This window comes from Elephantulus edwardii, unplaced genomic scaffold (genome assembly GCF_000299155.1).
Source record: "Elephantulus edwardii isolate Elephantulus edwardi_28Jun2011 unplaced genomic scaffold, EleEdw1.0 scaffold00068, whole genome shotgun sequence".
Lineage (NCBI taxonomy): Eukaryota > Metazoa > Chordata > Mammalia > Macroscelidea > Macroscelididae > Elephantulus > Elephantulus edwardii.
The window spans coordinates 6,976,549-6,993,915 of NW_006399818.1; the positions used below are offsets into that span (position 1 = coordinate 6,976,549).

General features: G+C 39.0%; 1 protein-coding gene across 7 annotated transcripts in view; it reads right to left on the bottom strand.

Moving 5' to 3' along the window:
• Positions 1 to 17,367, bottom strand: part of ANKS1B (ankyrin repeat and sterile alpha motif domain containing 1B) — a 1,992,519-nt gene that overhangs the window by 551,263 nt on the left and 1,423,889 nt on the right. For all 7 annotated transcript variants that reach the window (XM_006888511.1, XM_006888515.1, XM_006888510.1 and 4 more), the window contains one exon: positions 5,691 to 5,789. In XM_006888511.1, coding sequence (XP_006888573.1) covers positions 5,691 to 5,789 — 99 coding nt within the window. The remainder of the gene's footprint in view (positions 1 to 5,690; positions 5,790 to 17,367) is intronic.

The window sequence follows — 17,367 nt, forward strand, 5'->3', positions numbered from 1 at the left end:
TTTATTGACTATGCAAAGGCATTTAACTTGATGGTTCATAATAAAACATAGTTAACATTAAGAAGAACTGGAATTCTAAAACACTTAATTGTGCTCAGATGAAATCTATATCTAGATTGAGAAGCTATTGTCAAAATGGAACAAGGGAACATTGCATGGTTCAAAATAGGGAAAGGTGTGTGTTAGGGATGTGTCCTTTCTCCACACCAATTCAATCTTTATGCTCAGCAAATCATTTCTGAAACCAGAATGCGGCATCAGGATCTGAGGAAGACTCATCAATAACCTGTCATGCAGATGACACAACCTTGCTTGCTGAAAGTGAAGAGGACCTGAAGTAATTGCTACAGAAGATCAAAGACGTCAATCTTCAGTATTGCACCTCAACATCAAGAAAACAGAGTTCTCACCACTGGGCCAAATAGAAACCTCATGATATAGGGAGAAAGGATTGAAGTTTTGAATGATTTAATCTTGCTTGGATCAACAATCAACACCTTGGTGTCAAAAGTCAGAAGATATATTGCATTGGGCAAGTCTGCTGTCAGAATCTCTCCAAAAACTGAAGAGCAATGATGCCAATCTGAAGACTATAGTGTGCCTGATCCAGGCCATACTCTTTTTAAACACTTGCTATACATTGAGAGCTGGACAATGAATAAGGATGACAGAAGATGAATTGATGCCTTTCAGTTGTGATGTTGGATAAAAGTACTGAACATCCTATGGACTGCTAAAAGTACAAACAGATTATTTCCTGGAAAAAGTACAGCCACAGTACTCCTTGGAGGCAATGATGGTAAAGCTTCATCGTATATATTTTGAGCATGTTGCTCAGAGAGGATATTCCTTGGAAAAGGACATCATGCTTGCAAAGATAGAGGGTCAGTGAAGTAAAGGAAGAAATCCAATAAGCTGGTTTGCACAGTGACTGCAGCAATAGGTTTGAAGGTGTTAAAGATGAGGATTTGCACAGGATAGGACAGAGTTCAGATCTGTTCTTCACAGGGTCCCTGTGAGTTATATTCAACTCAATAGCACCTATCAACAACAACATTACTCCTTAGCATTTTGCAGAGGTCCTTGATGACAGATTTTCCCAATGCAAGTCTTTTGATTTCTTCACTGCTAGTACCAAGATGATGTGACCCACAGTCCACTCCATTTAGTTTTGATTGCCAATATTGAGCTTCTCCAACAAGAGCTGGGCAAAGCATAAGAATGACAGAAATAGGAATGATGCTGTTGAACTCTGGTGTTGGAGAAGAACACTAAACATCCCATGGATGTCCAAGAGAACAAAGGGATATGTTTTTGAGAGGGTGTAGCCAGAGTGCTCTTTGGAGGCAAAAATGGTGAGGATTCACCTCACATACTTTGGGCATGTTGGTAGAAGAAGCTCTTCCTTGGAGAAGAATATGATGCTGGGAAGGGTGGAAGGTCAGCTAAGGAGAGGAAGACCCACAACCAGGAGGACTGACATGGTGACTGCTGCAATGGCGTCTTCTGAGTCAGGAAGTGTGAGGATGGAGCAGGATATGGAAGGGTTTAGATCTTTTGTTCATAGGGTTGCAATGAGTCATGAGTACCTAGTAACAACAATAACAAGTACCAAGAGTGTTGATTGTAGATTCAAGCAAGACTAAGTTGTTGACAATTTCAATCTTTTCTCCATCTATTATGATGTTGTCTATTGACCCAGGAGTGAGGAGTTTTATTTTCTTTATACTGAGATGTAATCCATATTGAAGATGTGGTCTTTACTTTTCTGCAGCAAGTGTTTCACGTCCTCTTTACTTTCAGCAAGCAAGGCTGTATCATCTGCACAATGCCGGATGTTGACAAGTCTTCCCCCAATCCTGATGCTACATTCTCCTTCATAAAGTACAGCTTCTTGAACGATCTGTTCAGCGTACAGACTGAATAGCTGTAGAGAAAGGATGTCTTACCTGATGCACACCTTTCCTAATTTTAAACCATGCAGTATTCCTTGCTCTGTCCACAAGTTAAAATAGAAATCAGTGTAGCAGGCACAGAATCGTTTCTCATACAATAGGTTGGCCACTAAGCTCATGAGTGTGTAAGGTTTGATCTGCTGAACTTCCTTCAGCTCATATATGTTCAGCCAGAACTTGAGACCCTGGGAAATGATCTGGACATCAGTGGCGAGTCCAACCAGGATGATGTACATCATTTGGGCCTGAATCCCAAAGCACCCTTCTGCTGCGATGGCCACACAACTCTTCCCTTTCATGACCATGACGGCTCCTCCATGATTGAACATAACAGGCATGACTGTGGTATAATAGGGCCCCCAATCTCGCTGTGATCCCAGCAAACCTGCCTCCCCATCCTCCCTGAGTAACCTGAGCCCCTACTACATTGAGCCTGTCATTGCTGATTTGCGCCCAAAGACCTTAAAGCCATTCACTTGCTCTCTGGACCTTATTGTCTGCCCCATGGTGACTGAAGACTTTATGGTCAGTGACACCTGCACTGAACAAATGTACAGAATGTGTGAGTCCCTCTGGGAACCTAACATAGATCTAGAATGCTTATTTGAAACCATCTCCCTAGCTGTGCTGAATGTTGTTGATTGGGATGCTATGTCTAGTATGAGAGTCGTTGTCCACATTATAGAGATAGATAAGATGACCACCAGGATGCTGAAGGCTCGAATGGACTAACATTCTCCTCCTCCTTTACCTTCAAGCCCATTTCTTCTTCTTTATTTTTTTAAAATAGTGATGCAGTAGCTATAATAGTGAGTTTAAGCACTGTGACCATCTTGAGGGTCAGGCAGTGTATAGCCCTGTTATACAAAGTGTCACTGTGAGTGGAAGTCAACTGGACTGGACATTAACACAACAGCAACCATGGGCATTGAGTGGCACATTATACAGGTTCCCTGCCTTCACTAAGCATGAGCAAACTTGGGAAGGGAGTAATATCATAATCAAAGGCATACATGTAGGAAAGTGAATATGAGGAATAGCGGGCAGAATTAGTCCTAAGGAGGCTTTATTCTTTTCCTTTTAGCATAGATAATTTTATTATTACAGTCCTTTGTGTTATTTGCTTTGAACTTGCAAACGTGTAAATTTCTATTATTAGAAAATCAGCGTGTTGCTAGCTAGCAAATTCCATCAGATAACTTCTTTAGGATTAGTGGTTAATATGATCTTCTTGCTGGAGAGGATAATGTACAATTCCTGAGAAAAGATGGTGGTTTAGTGTGGTATGTGTTGGCTGGCTGTTAAATGAGAAATTAGGGATCCATGGGGTGGGGGAAGAGACAGTGTCCTCCTGTAAAGATTTACAGCCTCAGAAACCCAAATGGAGATTTACTATGAGTAAGAATTGATTTTATGGCAATAGGCTTTGTTTGGAGAAATGAAAAGAGCTGAGGAGAATACAAAACATAATTCTATAAATTCAAGTAATATCTCTGCACTCTGCATTTCATAAGAAAAGTTACAGTTGATCTGCTTTCCTTGCTTGCAATCATGCCTTACCCCAATCTTTTCTTGATTTTCTTTCTAGTTCTTCTAATTCCTGTTGCATATTGACGCAGGCTAACTACCCTACACCATGTATCTGGTCATGCCTGTCCCCCTGTGCTTATAGAACAGAATTTCAAATTCTTTCAGATCTCAAACAGAAACTTATTGCCACGGATTCGAAATCAAGAGGCTACATCAATTGTTGTTATATGTTACCACATCCAAACCAACACAGCTTATCCTGAAGTGGGTTGTAAGAGGCTGTAGGTTGTGCGCGAAGAGACTGTTCATCTTTTTCCCTTGGAGCAGCTGGCGGATTCAAACCACTTATCTTTGGATTTACAGTGCAACTTCTTACCAATAGGCTACCCCACCAGAGATTTCTATGCCACCAGAGTGCCCTTTAAATTCCTCAGCCTAACACAAATGAATCCCACCTACTTTTCTGCTGTCTGCACACACTTCAGTTTTTAAACTCACTTTAGATTTTAAATCATTCTCTCTAATTGTTTCCTGAATACTTCCAGCAAATTATTGTCTATATTTATATGGCTCCTGCTGGCCTCCTGAAATGTCTTTTCCTTTTTTTCCCAATTAAAATCCTACATATCTTGAGAGAGCAGTGCTCAGATCCTATCCTACCTCTTTCTTTAGGCTTCTCTGAATCCTTCTTATCTGGAAACAGAAGGTCAACTCTGTTGCTAGGTAACACACTGCTTAAGGTAAAAGTGATGCTTGGTTGGCAAATTGCATCTGGACTGGGAGGATTTAGACATGAGCTATAAATACCTGATGGAGATGCAGTGCTCTGGGTCTCCATGGGTGTGAGGATGCTTGTACCTGTAGGAACCTAGGAGGTTGAGTCAGTGGAGTTATAAGAGTTACTGTCACTCATGGACATGAGGCTTTGAAGCCAGAGAAGTTTCTTCAACCACAGTCAACATGCTTCTTATCCTCTCTGACTCAATGGTACACATCAATAAACTTCCAGCACCTACAGTATCATCTGAGGGGGTTGGACATCTGTGTGTAGCAATCTAAGATTTACTGTCGTAGATGGTAAGTCCTGTCTTAGGTTTAGTTGGTGGTTGTTGTAATTTGTTGTGACTCATAGCAATCTTATGCAAAACAGCTCTGAAGCCTGCCCGCCCTATCCTGAGCCAGTCTCACTGACTCCAACACATCTAATCCCATCACCCCAGCTACCGTGTCAATCCATCTCATTCAGGGTCTTCTCCTCCTGTGCTGTCCTTCCACCCTTTTGAGCATAAAGTCCTTCTCCAAGAACCAGTCCCTCCTGGCCATGTGACCAAAGTATGTGAGAGGGAGTTTCAAAATCCTAGCTTCCAAGGAGAAACTTGGTAGTAATTGGCAGTAATACAGCACCCCCCACACCCTCCGATTCATGTCCATCCAGAACCTTAGATCAAAACCTTATTTGGAAAGTCTAAAGATACACTTAGTCAAGATAAGGTCACACTGAATTAAATTAATTAACTATTACCTTTATATAAAGTTTGGGTATAAAAACAAACATGAAAATAGAGGTAGAAATTGGAGTGATGCAGCTGAATGCCAAGGAAAATCAAGAAATTCTGTTAACCACCAGAAGTTAGGAAGAAGCCTAAGTGGATTCTTCCTTAGACCCTTTAGAGGAAGCCTGGTCTTGACCACACCTTTATTTTAAACTTCTATCCCTCAGACCTGTGAGTAAACAAACTTGTGTTGTTTTAAGCAACCTCATTTGCAATTTGTTAGTGCATTTTAGGAAATGGAAACTCCCAAATTGCTCTGCTAACAAATGGTGTTTGGTGCATTACAATATTTTAGGTAAACTTAGAGTCTCTCAGTGGCATAAATGTTGAAACATTTGACTGATGGAAGAAAGGCTGGAATTTTTACTCCATGCAGAGGTCACTCAGAAGACATTTTTGATGATTAGCATCTAAAAAATGATTCTACAAGCTAGAACCAATTCCACAGCAATTAACAACAACAAATGTAACATCAAGTGTGGCGTAAAGTAGCTTGTGCGTCTGAATGTTTATTTGGACCTAAGAAGATGTGTACTTGGGGACACGGCACCTTTTTGTAGAAATGATTTCTCCTATACGAAAATTCTCTGTATGCTTGGATTTAAAATTTCTGGCAATTATATTTAGGATTAGAGTACGTAACATCACTGACCTTTGGAAGGAGCTGGATTGCCTGTAGAATTCTTTGTCTGTGCCCAGAATTAAGGATCCCGATTTCCAACAAATCTTGATCTTCCATAACATTGCTTCCCTGAAACAAAACCAGAAATGGTATACGTTAATTCAGGCATTTTTACTGTATGGTTACAAAGGATGCTTAAGATTTAGCATCCAAAAGGGTAAAAGAAAATGGGAAATGATATGCAATGGCCAAGGACCGAAACACAGAGTTGGTGGAAGTGCTAAGTCGTTGGCTGTTAGATGGTTCTGACTCACAGCAACTCTATGCACACAAGAACCAAACACTGCCTGGTCCTGGGACATCTTCACAGGCACAGGCCGAGTGCTTGAGTCCATCACTGAAGTTACTAGGTCAAACCATCTTGTTGATGGTCTTCCTCCTTTAACCCAGCCCTCTGGTTCACCCACCTTGATGGCTTTCCTAAGGAACTGGCCTCTCCTGAGAACAAGCCCAAAATATGTGAAACAAAGCCTCTCTATCCTTCCTTGTAAAGAATATTTTGACTGTAACTCTCCTAAGACTCCTGGTTGTTAACAAAAGAACAAGGTACACGGACATTATACGCTCTGCTGAGGAGTGTATACTTCAATTCATTTTTAATGAAAAGCTATGAGTAAGTTTTGGTTTTTTAATTTTTATTTTATTGGGTCTGTTGCATTTTTTAAAATATTATATACTGGCTTACATACAAAGCTCATATACATTGTTTTTCACACTAGAGATCTTTGCCATTTTCTTAACCCACCCTCCCTTCAACCCATCAGATTATGTGAGCCTATGATTATACCACTACCCTCTCCCCACCCTCAGGCCAGGTTTTTTTTGTTTTGCTTCTTGGTAGTTTTTTTTTGGTTTGTTTGTTGTGGGTTTTTTTTTTCTTGTTTTTGTTATTGTTGTTAAACTCTTGTAGCCTAGCTGGTAAGGAGGTGTGCTGTTAAGTCTAATGCAAGTGGTTTGAATCCATCAGCTGCTCTTTGAGAGAAAGATGAGCACTCCCTCCTGTCATTTATAGGCCCTGAAACCTACTGAAGTTCAGCTATGTGTTGGCTCCAAATTGATGACATATAACAACAACAATGGGCAAGTTTTAGGATAAGATGATGAGTTTTCAAATTTAGAAAGACCATTTTGACTTCTGACTTGGTCTCAGTTTTTTCACATCTGAAGTTATGAAGTCAATCCAGTCCTGAAATTCTATGATCTCAATTATTTCTTAAACATCTGATTAATATTTTAATATAGAAATTTATTGATCACATCTTTTGTCCCTGAACTTGTCTGAGTCTGCAACCAAGATTTTCCCTGGAAAGGAAAAAAAAAGTTTATAGAGAAGCTAATTAAATTCAGATCACTCTGTTTTCCTTGAGAAGTCATACTCTAGCCTATTAATGACATGTTGTAAAAAAATATACTTATTAAATCACAGAATACCTATTTACAGAAATTATAGACAATGAGGAAAAAAGGGAATGAACTGGGAAAAAGTTGTCTTAGGAGTGTGGAGGTTGTGAAGAGGTTATTAAAGTTGATCTAGAGATAATATCAATTTGACTAAGGTAAGAATTAAAAGATGATGGATTTGAAAACTATCAAGAAGTCAACTACCATGGAAAGCATTCAGGAACTTCCTTATAAAGTTGAAAATGGAAATACCTCTTGATCTAATTATCTCACTATTAACTATGTATATGGTGGTTATGTACTGTTGAGTTGGACCAAGTCAAAGTGGACCCTTTAGTGGGTTTTCAAAGGCAGTAGTCACATGTGAAGAGACTGCTCACCTTTCTCCTGTGGAGCATCTGGTAGATTTCAACTGTGTGCTTTTGGGTTGATAGTGCAAATCCTTCTCACTGGGCCACCCGAGCTCAGACTAATGAAATAAGGGCTGTGATACCAACTGGTTTATGCACATTCATGTTTATTACAGAATTATTTACAACAACATAGAGATGGAAACAACCCAAGAGCTCATCAATTGGTGGATGGTTAAAAAAAACCCCAAAACACTATGGGAGATTCACATGGTGGAGTACTATGTAATACAAAAGAATAATAATGGATTTGAAAATACTGTACAACATGGGTGAACCTAGAGTAAATTATGCTGAGTGATGTCAGTAACAAAAAGACAAATATTGTATAAGTCCAATATTATAAGAAAATTAAGTATAGGTTTACACATATGTAGACTCATTCTTGGATGGGAAGGGATAGCGAACAGAGTGTAGACGAATAGACAATAGACTTTTTCTTGCTACTATTGATATAATATCCTGCCATTAATCTATATTGATCTAATATGATAATAGACATTTTTAAGATGAGTGCAGGTAAAGACAGTAGGGGGACTACCAGAAATTGTGGCTCGGTGCCTAGTGTTATAAAACCAAAAATATTATTTATAAACTTTCACTCAAATCACCTTTTTAAAAGAAAGTTTGACTTTGTGATTGAATGCAAGAAATTATAAACAAATAAAAAATACTCCAGGCCCAGACCTAAGAAATATGTGGATCTTGCTGACTTTTCCAAAGGAAATCAAGGAGAATGGGCTAAAGACAGTTCTAGAATGGAGCAAAGGGAGACTAATGTCTTTCCCTGAACAGGGACTAAAGAATTGAATGAATGCAATTAATATTAGGCTATGGATAATGTATACGTGGAAGTTATTTGAAAGATTAAAGCCATTAGTATGGTATCATGGCCACAGACTTAAATGGTCATCCAGTGCACAAAAATATTCTACCCACTCATAGCATCACTCCTGTGCTTAAACTCTACTGGCAGTCCTAAAAGGAAACAGAGCGATGCACGTGTACGGCAGTGTGGGTAATAAAAAGCAGCCTAATGAAAAAAAAACACAACAAAACAAATAAACTAATCTTGGCAATGTGCCAACACTAAACACTGCTCTCAAGAAATTACTCAGTGCATATAATAGAGCATGGCTAAGAATATAAATTACTTTATTTCAAGAAAGCATTCTTATTTTCAGAAAAAGATTAGCCTGGTAGGAGCTGGATATGCAATATCATTTTAATTTTTACTCTTTGAGGAGTTTTCCAAAAGGACTCCCAGTTTAGGGGAGGGGGAAAAAAAACAAGTTCATCCATTCTTATGTTAGAGATGTCTCAGGTTTTTCAAGTGCTAAATAACCAACCCATAACTTTAGGTAATGGAAAATATAGGTTCTTATTTCCCAGAACAAACATTAAACATACCAATAGTCCATAGTCTTTGTTAACAATAAAATATAGATAACTGAAAATCTGCTTTTAGTATTTGAATCCTAAAATAATTTGAAAACTTAAATCCTTCTCGAGCACTACTGTCCCTGCAAATCATCAGTATCATTGTCCTCCCTACGCTGCAATCCTGAAGGTACATGGTTCAAATCCACGAGCTGATCTACAAGAGAAGGCTGGACACTCTCCTCCTGTGCAATTAACTGCTTCTGAAAACCTGCTGGAGGGTCATTTATGGGTCGATCCCAACTCAGTGGTACACAACAACAACAATCAGTATAACTGTCCTTTAAAGCTCTGGTAGGTTAGTGGTAAGAAACTGGGCAGCAATCCCAAAGGCACGCAGCTGAAATCCACCAATTGCTCTGTGGGAAAAGGAGGGACAATCACTTTCTGTGCACTCTGACTAGACTGACTTTATACAACAAAAACAACAATCTTCAATAAAGGGACATCTGCTGGCTAGTTGTTATGTGCCAATGAGTTGAGTACAACTTATAGCAACCTTACAAAGAACAGACAGGAATCCTTTCCCATTCTATACCACCTTCATCTTCTCTGACATACTTGAGCCCTTTGGTGGTGGCTTACTTGTAAGGAATTGAGCTGCCTCTGCAAAGGTAAGTGGTTCAAATTTACTATATTCTCTGGCAATCTCCTCTCCCCTATGATTTACTGCCTCTGACAACCTGCCTGCGGATCAGCTACAAGTTGGTCCAGACTTGACAGTACACAACAACAACAAGAAAACAACCTTCTATCAAAGAAGCACTTTCAAAAATGATTTATAGAAAGATAGACATTTCTAAATCTTATGCTAAGGAAATAACATCATCTCCTCTTCGGGGTAAATTTCCTAGCATATGGGGGACTCTGGTGGTAGTCCATAGGAAGCTGTACTGACAATTCAAAAGTCATACTTCTCTTGTGGTTTGAATTCACCATTGGCTTTTTGGAAGAAAAATGGACAGTCATCTTCCATTCTTTTATAGACTTGATAACTCAGTGAAGGGTCAGCTATGAGTTGTTTCCAACTCAACCTGAAGAGTTTTAGAGCTTGGAAAAATGAATGAAAATTATGGAAAACAATTCAAATTGTAAGTACTTATGCAAAGGGAGAAGGTACTAACTGTGAATATACAAATAAAAGGAGTAATTAACCGTAGTGAGGTATGCAGTTAGAATTTATCTATTTTCTTCTGGAATAACAAAGCATCTCTGTGTAGTAAATCACGTCCTATGGATATAAGAGTTAGAAAATGAATAAAGATAACAGAAGAAGAATTGATGTCTTTGGACCATGGTGTGGAAAAAATAATAAATATTCCATAGACTAAAAGGAATAAACAAATCTGTCTTGAAGTAAGTGAAAAATGGGGTCGTCATTAGAGGCAAGGGCGATGAAACACTGTCTCATATACTTTGGGTATATTGTTGGAAGAGCCAGTCCTTGGGAAAAGGCATCATTCTGGGAAAGGAAGAGGGTCAGAGGAGAGAGTAACCTCAACAAGATGGTTGGACTGACACAGTGACAATGGCAATGAACTTGAGTATGTCAGAGACTGAGAGGATAGGACAAGGTTCAGATCTATTGTTCATATGAGTCGTAATTAATGAGATGGCACATAACAATAACAGCATCATCCAGTCAGTCTTTTGTCAACATAACATTGATCTTGGAGTTTAAAGTCCTGAGTTCCAGTCTGTTGTTGTTGAGTGCTGTTGAGTCATAGAGGACTCATAGTGACCCTATGAATGAAAGACCTGAACACTTGTATAACTTTGGTCGTTTCTCCACATTCATTGAGTTTCTGGAGGCAAGCCATTTTGTAGTGGATGCTGCTCCTGCTTCCAAGCCTGTTTTAATAGGGAAGCTCCAACAAACACGGTCCACCATGGGTAACCATTATTCCATTTGACACCTCAGTGTCAGTGTTAAGCATCACAGCAACTGCAAGTTATCTCTGTACAGCAATGCACAAACCAGTGCTATACCACTTAGGAGAATGTTTGACAAAAAACAATTTAAACCAGCCTGAGGGCTGCAGATTAAAATCACCCACCTTGGGCTTGGTAGCAGAACTTTCTGTCCACTAGGCTAACATAGCTCTCTCTATGTTGTCCAGTCTAGCTAGTCATTTGCCTTTCTAAGCTTATTATCCTTATCTATGAAATAAATCCAGGAAGCAGAACAGGGAAAACACTGAATGATTCAAAATCAGGAAGGAGTGTGTCAGGGATACATCCTGTCTCCATACCTTTTCAATCTATATGCAAAACAGATCATTTGGAAAGCTGGGATTTATGAGAAGGAATGTGGCATCAGCATTTGAGGAAGAGACATCAACAACCTATGTTATGCAGATAAAACAACCTTACTTTCTGAAGTTGAAGAGGATCAAGGACTGTAGTCTTCAATATTGATTGAAGCTCAACATCAGGAAGATAAAGATTCTCACCACTGGGCCAACTGACAGCCCAAGATAGGTGGAGAAGAAATTGAGGCTGTTAACAATTTCAGCTTGCTCAACTCCATAATTAACACTCTTGGCACCAGCAGTCAGGAAATCAAAAGATGAATTGCATTGCAAAAATCTGCTGTCAGGTACCTTTCGAGAAAACTGAGAAGCAACAATGTCAGTCTAGAGACTAAGGTGCACCTGATCCAGTACATGGTCTTCACAATTACTTGCTGGGAATCAGAGAGCTGGATAATGACTAACGATGACAGAAGAAGAATTGATGCCTTCGAGTTGTGGTGCTGGAGAAGAGTCTTAAACATATCATGGACTTCCAAGAAAACAAATGGGTCTGTCTTGGAGAGGATGAAACAAAATTTCTCCTTGGAGGCTAGGATTTTGAAGCTCCATCTCACAAACTTGGGGCATGTGGACACGAGAAAGCAGTCCTTGGAGAAGGACATCATGCTCAGAAGGATGAAAAGATAGCACAGGACAGGAAAACCCCAGATGAGATGGATTGATACAGTAACTGGAGCAATGGGGGTTGGTGTTTAGGAATTAGTGAAGGACATTATTCTCAGAAGGATGAAGGGACAGCACAGGCAGGAAGACCCTGGATGAGATGGATTTATCAATATAGTAACTGGGAAAATGGGGGTTGGTGTGATGGAATTAGAGAGACTGGCTTAGGACAAGGCAGGTTTCAGAGCTGCTGTACATAGGGTCGCTATGGGTCGTAGGCGACTTGACAACACATAACACATGCAACTTTTGATTTTTGTTCTGTGCTGTTGAGCTGCCTGGGACTCATAGCGACCCTATGTACAACAGCCCTAAACTCTACTCTATCTTGTGCCAAACTTATTGTCTCTGACACAACTACCCCAATTACCTCAGTCACTGAATCAATCCATCTCACTGAGGGTCTACTTCTCCTATGCTGTCCCTCCACCCACCCAAGCAAGATATCCCTCTCCAAGGACTTGTCCAACCTTGAAACATGTCCAAAGTATGTCAGGTGAAGCTTCAGAATCCTTGCCTCCAAGAAGCAGCCTGAATGAACCTCCAGATTCATCTCCAGGATGAACCTGATCATTCTCTTAGCCATCCATGGTATAATCAATACTCTTCTTCAGCACCACAGCTCAAAGACATCAATTCTCCTTCTGTTATCCCTAGTCATCATCCAGCTCTCTGATGTATAACAAGTGATTGCAAAGACCATGGCTTGTATCAGGCACACATTACTCTACAGTACTTTGGAGAGGTCTCTGACAGTAGACTTTCCTAACACAATACATCTTTTAATTTCCTGGCTGCTGGTGCCAAGAATGTTGATTGTGGAGCCAAGCAAACTAAAGCTGTTAACAATCTCAGTCTCTTCACTATCCATCACGATGCTGTCAATTGGTCCACTGGTGAGAATCTTTGCTTTCTTTATACTGAGATTCAATTCATATTGAAGGCTGTAGTCCTTGATCTTCTGCAGCAAGCACTTAAGGTCCTCCTCAGTTTCAGCAAGCAGGGTTGTGTCAACTGCATAACAGAGATTGTTGATGAGTCTACCGCCAATCTTGATGCCGCATTTCTCCTCATACAGCCCAGCCTTCTGGATATTCTGTCCTTTATGTACGTTCAAAAGGTATGGAGATAGCACACCTCCCTGGCATACACCCTTCCCAATTTGAACCATGCAGTGTTTCCTTGCTCTGTTCTGGTCCACATATAAATTTTGCTTAAGCACTATGGAGTGTTCCAGCATTCTCATTTTTCTCAGAGATATCCAGTTTAATGTGGTCCACACAGTCAAATGCCTTTACACAGTCAATGAAGTACAGATAGACATTCCTCTGGTACTCTCTTCCTTCAGTCAAAATCCAACTAACATTAGCTACAATATCCCTAGTACCATGGCCTCTTCTAAACACAACCTGCACTTCTAGCAGTTCAATGTCATTTTTGGATAATCTTAGCAGACTATTGGTTGCATGTGATATTAATAAGCACACAGATTGCATACTTTTAAGCAACATTTTAATAGCTCAGAATCTGTACTTTTTCCTTTTAATATTTTTAAAAAATATTTTAGTTTACTTACAAAGTTTGTATACATTGGTTTTCATATCAGATATTTCCCTTTTCCTTTACCCATCCCTCCCTCCACCTGTCAAATTGTGTGACCCTATACCTTTAAGAAGAGATCATGTAAAAATTTGGTACGGCTAATTTTTCTTTTAAAACCATTCTTTATAGTGTGAACTTATAAAAATCTCTTATTAAAGAAAATTATATTATTTTAGGTTATTGATGAATCTTCCTGCAACCCTGATGCCTTATTCTTCTTTACAGATTCCAATTTCTCAGGTGATTTGCTCAACATATATACTGAAGAGGTATGGAGAAGGGATACAACCCTGATGCATACCTTTCTTAATTTTAAATCATGTAATGTGTTCTCTTGCTCTGTTCACACTACAGCTTCTTGGTCTAGGTTTAGGTTTCAAAGGAGCACAATTAAGTGTTCTGGGATTCACATTCATCTCTATGTTAGCTAAATTAAGTACTTGAAATATGTGCTACGAAGGACAACAGCCTTGATTTGCATCTCATTGTCAGAAGACAAAAATTCTCACCATTGGATCAACAGACTACATTATGAAAGAGAAAAAACTGAAACTGTCAACAACATCATCTCAACTGGATCCACAATTAACACCCTTGGTACCAGCAGTCAAGAAATCAGGAAACACATTGCACTAGGAAAGTCTACAGTCAGACTCTCCAAATTACTGAGGCATAACAATACTAGTTTGACAAGTAAGATGTGCTGGGTTCAGGCCATAATCTTTTCAATCACTTACTATCCATCTGAGAACTGAAAAATTGCTATGGATGACAGAAAAAGAACTGATGTTCCTGAGCTATGCTAATGGAGAAGAGCACTGAATATCCCATGGACTGCCCAAAGAACAAATAGATATGTCTTGGAGAAGGTACAGCCAGAGTGCTCCTTAGAAACAAAGGTGATAAAGCTTCATCTCACATATTTCAGGTATGTGGCTAGGAGAAGCTATTCCTTGGAGAAGGATGATAAGTTGGAAAGGTGCTGCATTGATAAAAGAGAGGAAGAACCTCAACCAGTAGTTTGACAGTGACTAGAGCAATGGGTTTAAGCATATTAGAGACTATGACGATGGCACAGGCTAGGACTGGGATCAGAATTGTTGTTCATTCTCTGTTCTTATTTCACAAAATATTGTATGTGACTGATCCAGGATCTTTGTTTTAGATATTTTCTCAGCTCCGCCATCACTGTAGAACATATCCATGGCATCACCACAAGGAGCCTTCTGGCATTGCAATGTGTAAATATTAAACACTAAACTCAGTATTTCATCTGATCCTCATCTTTTCCCATGGACCCTAAATACTAAAAGATACTGGCTTCCATGTAAATCCATGGAAACATACCTTGTGTTTATATATTAGAAGATTTAATAACAGTAAGATGTTAATATTACCCAAAGCAACCAACGGGTTTGTTCTAATCTCTCAGACAATGCCAGCAGGTTTTTTATTTTCCTTTTAAAATTTATCAAAAACAGAAAAGTCAGTCCTCCATTATGCTGAGTGAAATATCTCAGTCACAAAAGGACAAACACTGCATAGTGCTACTGCTGTAGAATGGGACTGACATCAGGGTTAGGGTAAGAATGAAAAAAACCCCGAATGAATTATGTATAACGCACTGAAACCAATGAGGGAGAGAACAGTTTAAAAGCAATATATTTTAGGGCATTATGATTATCATAAGAGTCCGGACGGAATGAAGGTTGCAGAGTGGAGTATACTCGGGATGGGGGTGGGGGTGTGTGGGGGGATTGTATACCAATGAAGGAATTTTTCTTTTACTTTTCAAAGAGAAGAGTGAACCGGGGTGGGGGTGGGGTCGGCGGGGAGAAAAGTGCAACAATGAATGAATGGAAATCCAAAATCTCTGTAAATGTTCATTGAAATTAATAAAAAGAGTCAATCCTCAAATTCATATGGAACTAAAAAAGTGTTCTGAACAACCAAATCAATCTTGAAAAAGTAAAATAAAGTAGGAGGACCCACATTTTATTATCTTGAAACTTATTATAAAGCCACAATGATCAAAACAGTCACATGTTGTTGCTGATGTTATTTTTGTTAGGTGCCAAACAGTCAACTATAACTCATAGCAACCCTATGAATAAGAGATCATATCCTTGACTAATCTGTGCCATCTTTACCATCTCTGATATGCTTGAGGCCACTGTTACAGTTACTATATCAATTCATGTTGCTGAAAGTCTTCCTCTCGCTGACCCTTCACCTTTCCCACCCTGTGCTTTTCAAGAACTGGTCCCTCTTGACATGCCTAAAGTACATGAGATGAAGTTTCACCATCCTTTGACACTAAGGAGCAACCTTGTTGCACTTCCTCCAAGACAGATTTACTTGTTCTTTTGTCAGACCATAGGATACTCAGTACTCTTTGCCAACACCACTTAGCATACTGGGGCAGTGCAATGATTTAGAACCATCAGAAATTCAAGCTGAATTTAGAAAAAGCCATGGCACAAAGGATATAACTGCTAATGTCAGATGGATCTTGGCTGAAAGTAGAGAATACTAGAATGATGTTTACTTGTATCCTATTGATTATGCAAAGGCATTTTGTGCAGATTATAGCAAATTGTGATTGACATTGAAAAGAATGGGAATCCAAACACATTTAATTGTGCTTATGTGAAACCTATTCAGACACCAAGAAGCATCTGTCAGAATAGAACAAAGGAGTACTGTAGGATGTAAAATCAGGAAATGTTGCAACAGAGTTTATACTTTCTCCATACCTATACAATTTGTATACTGAGAAAATAATTCAGAAGCTGCACTATAAAGACAAATGTGATAACAGATTTGAAAGAGGATTCATAGACTGTGATATGCAGATGACACAACCCTGCTTGTTGAAAGTGAAGACTAGAAACACTTTCTGCAAAAGATCAAAGACTTCAATGTAGATTATATCTCAACATTAAGAAAATAAAAATCCTCCCACTGGACTAATAGGCAACACCATGATAGATGGATAAAACATTGAAGTTGTCAAGTATTTAGTTTTATTTAGATCCACAATCAATATCTATGGTAGCTGCTGTCAAAAAATAAAAAATGTGTTGTAATGTGAAAATCGACTGTCAAGGACTCCTTTTAAAGTCCCAAAGAGTCTACAGAGCATTTTACTGAGTGAGTGAACTCCCAGTTTTTATTTATATCTCTATCAGAGACACTATTAGACTGAATTTTATCAGTCTCCCTTATTAGCTTGTAAACTTAAGAGTTGTTGCTGTTGGGTTGAATATGACTTATAGCAACCTTACAGATAATATATCTGAACCCTGTCCTATCCTGTGCTGTTCATGTCATCTCTGACACACTTGAGCACACTGATAGAGTCAGTTCATCTCATTGTATGTCTTCTTCTCTTTTGCCAAGCCTCAACTTTGATGTCCCTCTCCTAGGATTATCCTCTGATATCTCAGAGACTGAGTCTGGGATTCTTGGACTAGAAATTCATTTTATAAGGTGTTTGTTTATGGCAAGTAAGTTTTTGTAACTTTCTCCTCAGTGTGCTCCATCATACTTCTAGTCTTATCTGCAGTATATGTAAAAATGTGCATATAGAAATAACCTCAGTCAAACATATATATTCATGGGTATAATCTCATTCTCCATCCCACACCTGTTCTGTTTGAGTGTCTATTTCTAGATCTTTTAGGTCACTAGCCCTCTCATGTAATTTTAAGAAATTTTTGCCTTGTATCTTAATTACATTTCTATTACTATTCCTCTGACCTACTCAAAAGCATTATTATTACTATTTTTAATACTAAAATTACTGTTTACTTT